Raw genomic sequence first — 5045 nt, 5'->3', positions numbered from 1 at the left:
ACAAGGCCGGCAAAAAAATATTAGGTAGGTGAATTAAGCTCTTTCTAGCTGCCGTGCTAAGGGGATGCATGCCATGCCATCTATTCTTGAGAGCTTCTGGTGCCTTTCTCACCGGTGCTGTGTCTTCTTATGTACGTGTGCCTGAACCGAATGTGCAAAGTGCATAGGTTGTACTTACTCTGCAAAAGCTCCAATGGAGGAGATGAGAACAGTGCTGGAAAGGCCATTACCGGCTCCCTCAAACTCGTCAAGATAACATTATCAGATTATTACGATAGCAACTAAATTTCTCATCATCCCGTTGCATATGTGTGCAGTATGCTTCTATAAATACCTAAGCAATCCTCTTAACTCCTCAATCAAGCCAACCCAGAGTAGCTTGTTATTGATCGTGCCATCTCTACTGTGAGTGTGATCGAGCTAGTGATCAAACGCGAGAAGATGGCGTTGCACTGGAGCAGCGGCCTCGCGGTCGCCGTCGCGGCGGCGCTGGCCGTGTCCGCGCTCTTCCCGGCGGGCGCTGCGGGTCACCCGCCGCTCCCAGGCCCGTTGGTCCCGCAGTTCTACGAGCACACGTGCCCGCAGATGCAGGCGTTGGTGGGCGCCATCGTGGCCAAGGAGCACGCCAAGGATCCCCGCATGGCGGCGTCCCTGCTCCGGCTGCACTTCCACGACTGCTTCGTGCAGGGCTGCGACGCGTCGGTGCTGCTCGACGCCGACGGCAGCGGCAGGTTCACCACCGAGAAGCGGTCCAACCCGAACCGCGACTCGCTGAGGGGCTACGAGGTCATCGACGAGATCAAGGCCGCCCTCGAGCACGCCTGCCCCCACACCGTCTCCTGCGCCGACATCGCCGCCGTCGCCGCCAGGGACTCCACCGTGCTGGTATGCAGCAATCCATCCGACACACTAATAACAACACAATGTTTGTGAGCATTGTTTTCTTTCTCAAAAACGAATGTTGATTTGCCTTGATGAACTTTACCCGGTGGTCGGTGGAGCAGACGGGTGGGCCGGGCTGGGAGGTGCCGCTGGGGAGGAGGGACTCGCTGACCGCCAGCTTGAGTGGCTCCAACAACCTCATCCCTGCTCCCAACGACACCCTCCCCACCATCACCGCCAAGTTCCGCAACCAGGGTCTCGACGTCGTCGACCTCGTCGCGCTCTCAGGTATACACGCATGTCGCAGGTGTTTGATTTGATTGCCATTCTGCATGGGCATGTAAGTGACATGGGGTGCATGCAATGAACAATCCAGGAGCACACACCATTGGCGACTCGCGCTGCGTGAGCTTCCGGCAGCGGCTCTACAGCCAGAACAACGACGGGCGCCCGGACCCGACGCTGAACCCGGCCTACGCGGCCAAGCTCCGCGGGCGGTGTCCCCGGTCCGGCGGCGACCAGATCCTGTTCGCCCTCGACCCCGCCACCCAGTTCCGGTTCGACAACCAGTACTACAAGAACATCCTCGCCATGAACGGCCTGCTCAGCTCCGACGAGGTCCTGCTCACGCAGAGCCACGAGACCATGGAGCTCGTCAAGAGCTACGCCGCCAGCAACGAGCTCTTCTTCGACCACTTCGCCAAGTCCATGGTCAAGATGGGCAACATCTCGCCGCTCACCGGGCACAACGGCGAGATCAGGAAGAACTGCAGGAGGGTCAACCACTTCTAAACAGACCGAGGGACTGTTCGAAGCCGGTGATTTCGTCGTGCTTCAAGCTCCTTGATTTGCAATGCTTCTTTCAAGTACTGTATGTGTGTGATTATTGCATTTCCTTATTCGTGTTGCACCGTAAAATGGCTGCGATCGTGTTTGTTCCTCTTCTTGCACTGCTTGTTGATATTCATCTGTGCGACGTGCTGAACTTGTACCAAGAAACGATCCAATAAAGTGCTTACGAGTTGTCCCTGTCACTTTTTCAACTGGATATCTCTGTTCCACATTCTACAATATATACGCTCGTTGTTCGCAATAAATTGTAGTCTTTTTTAATTCAAATTCCACCTTCATATAAAAATATGGTACGCATTCGCGTACTCTTTAAAAAAAACATACTACAATATATACCCATCTGTCTTTAAGATATACTCCCTTCGTTTCTAATTATACGATGGCGAAGTATGTAGTGAAAATGCTGATTCGATAAAAATATGGAAACTTGCGACCCAATCTTTTGGATCTTTAACACATGGTGTAGATGATAGCTGGGTTTGCTAACCAGCCACTTATGGCTATTTTTCATATAACCCCCTGTCTTACTCAAGGGGTAGGAAATCCTTCCCACAATTTTGCCTTATCCATTGTCGCCTCCCCGACCATGGCACTGCTTCCGTCCCCCACTGTGACGGCCCACGATGAGGCCTCCCCTACTGCGATGACCTACGGCGGAGATGAGCCGTTCCCAACCACGACGACAAACGACGGAGCCGTCCCCCACCATGACGACCTTCAGAATATTTTGTCTGAATATTCGTCAAAATGGCCATGGTGGAATCGCAATGCAAGAATCTTGTTTCTCACGGCATGTTGTTTGCTCCAGTTTAGTGCAAAGAAGTGATGTTGAAATCATTGCCTGAATATTTTATTTCTGAGTATTTGTACTGAAGTGACTTGTTGGATGTTGTTAGAATAAATTTAAGGCATACGTCGATTATCCGAGGACTAAGCAATCATTACAAGAGCACGACACCGAGATTTGTTAACGAGGTTCACCGATATGGCTACATCCCGAGGCCTGACTATGAGCGCTCCTCCCCATGACACCGCTACAATACCGCACCCGGTCGCCCTGGACACCGGCACATGCCGCCGACTTCCCCTGCGTTTCTGTGCTATTATGTTGGCATAGGTTACATCGCGTGTCTACCCTCGCTATATATGAGAGGCCTAGGGTATTAGTGTCCTACTAGGACACGACTCCATATCCTATCTAAGCACAATACAACTACAAGTCCAATTGTAACCTACCTTGTACACAATATTCGACACAACTCTAACAAACTCCACCTTGGCGAATATTCTTCACCACCTTGAATTCGTCAATCCGTCAAACTTTCATGTACATTGGACTTGAGCTTATCCCATAAGTACGGCTGCTACTCCAAAGACTCCATGTGACTCCACGTGCAACTTGTAGTCCCTCCTTTTTTTGACCATAGTCAACGCTCGAGCAAAATTAAATTCCAGTTACTCTAGTTTGTGCTTCCAACTTCCAGAGTATCCGTTCAACACCATCACACACCGACCACTGACCTGCGTGAAAGTGAACTACCCATATATTGGGTGTCACACATAAGAGTTACCTGAACTCAACATCATCGCTCCTTTCTTGACCGCCCGTCTGAACTTCAAAAAAATTCATGCTGCTTGTAGTCATCCCGAGTCAAATTCGCAATTGTCTCACCACATGTATGACCACCAGAGCCCTGCCCGTCTCCATGCCCCGCGCATACCGCATGCCTCGCCGCTATTACCGCATCGAGCCTCTGCTGTCCCGGTCGAGTCTCAAGGGTCGGGAAACCCACACCACTCAACCCCACTTCAGAGTACCACCGACCATCATCGACCGATGATGAGTTTCACGCTTCCATCAGTTCACTGGGCTCCTGTCCGAACTACATGTCACTCGCTTTTCCCGCTGAATAGGCTTGGATTCACTGGATCCTTACACCGTAGCCCCTCAATCCAGCTCCACCTTCAACATGACTCAATGGTAGATGATCAGTCCACCCTCGCGCCTTGTCGACTTCAAGCTCTGTGTGTGCCATCTTGAATCAACCCCTCGCCAAAGTCTTGTCGAAGCCGCACAAGCCCTCAGGCCTGCGCCACGTGTTTCCACGCCCAGAAGTCGGTCATCATCAACATCACGCTCCTATATCGTCGTCGCCGATCCCAGCACCGTCTTCTGTACCAACCGACTTGCATCGATCCATTAGACTAGCTTGTCCGACCAAGCTGATCTTATTCGACTGCATGAGACACTCAAGGCTCCCAGATCATCTTCGGCGAATTTCATCCATCACATTATAATTCCATCTTAGCTGACATGACTTCCCGCAACGCCTTCAAGCATCTTTGTTGTGCCAATAAATCTTTCACCTTTGTCTGCAATAACCAAGGTTTTCAGTTCCACTAACTTCTCCACCTTAAACCTGGAACCCGTTGACGACCCGATTCTTCGTACGGCTGACCCTATGAAAAAACTATCTAAGCTTTCCATGCGACGCTACTAGCAAAACAAACCAACTTTTTCTTCACGTGAGCAGCTCCTGTCTTGGCTTTAACTCCTAATGCTAAGCTAATTGATTCTGCCTCCAATGCATCCTTGCTAGTCCCCGATGGATGTATCAATGGATTTTTCCTTCGCAAGATTTGATCTGCCTGTCTGTATCACGTGAGGACTCGGTCCTCTTTTTGTCCAAAACAAATCTCACGTACGCTGCTCGGACTGCTCCTCCTATTGTTGTCTCCACCCGTCGTCTTGCCTGCGCTACCACAATGGCACAGCCCATCCCGCACGCTGCCCATGCCATGGGACGCTGCCACCTGGGAGCCACAACCCTTAGCCAGCCCTGTCAGGGCCTTGACCGCCGCTTCTGCCTGCGCTCGTGCACGCGTATGTAGCTACAACGATCCGATCTCGACGAGACTTCGTCCAGAACACACAGCCGCTATCTTCGACTGCTACTCCCTTCGAGCGCTGCTTCCAGTCCAAATTACACGATCGCGATCGTCAAACACCACCAACAGGGACAACAAGCCACCGAGATGCACGAGTCTCATCGAATCTTGCTCATGATACCACTTGTGAGAATAAATCCGAGACATACGTCGACTATCCGATGACTAAGCAATCATCACTTGGTCGCCCTGGACGCCGGCACATGCTGCCGGCACATGTCGCTGGCTTCCTCTGTGTTCCTGTGCTATTATGTTGGCATAGGTTACATCGCGTGTCTACCCTTGCTATATATGAGAGGCCTAGGATACTAGTGTCCTACTAGGACACGACTCCATACCCTATCTAAACACAATACACTACT

At 51.5% G+C, this 5045-nt stretch overlaps 1 protein-coding gene across 1 annotated transcript; it reads left to right on the top strand.

Annotated features, from left to right (window-relative positions):
* Positions 1–311: 311 nt before the first annotated feature.
* Positions 312–1925, top strand: LOC123049390 (peroxidase 72). Its single transcript, XM_044472315.1, has 3 exons — positions 312–885; positions 1005–1170; positions 1259–1925. Exons 1-3 carry the CDS (start codon positions 442–444, stop codon positions 1672–1674), a joined length of 1026 nt encoding a protein of 341 aa, XP_044328250.1. The 5' UTR covers positions 312–441; the 3' UTR covers positions 1675–1925.
* The last annotated feature ends 3120 nt before the right edge of the window (positions 1926–5045 follow it).

Source organism: Triticum aestivum, chromosome 2D (assembly GCF_018294505.1).
Source record: "Triticum aestivum cultivar Chinese Spring chromosome 2D, IWGSC CS RefSeq v2.1, whole genome shotgun sequence".
Lineage (NCBI taxonomy): Eukaryota > Viridiplantae > Streptophyta > Magnoliopsida > Poales > Poaceae > Triticum > Triticum aestivum.
The sequence above is the reverse complement of the archived record's forward strand: the minus strand, read 5'-3'. Positions and strand labels throughout refer to the sequence as shown.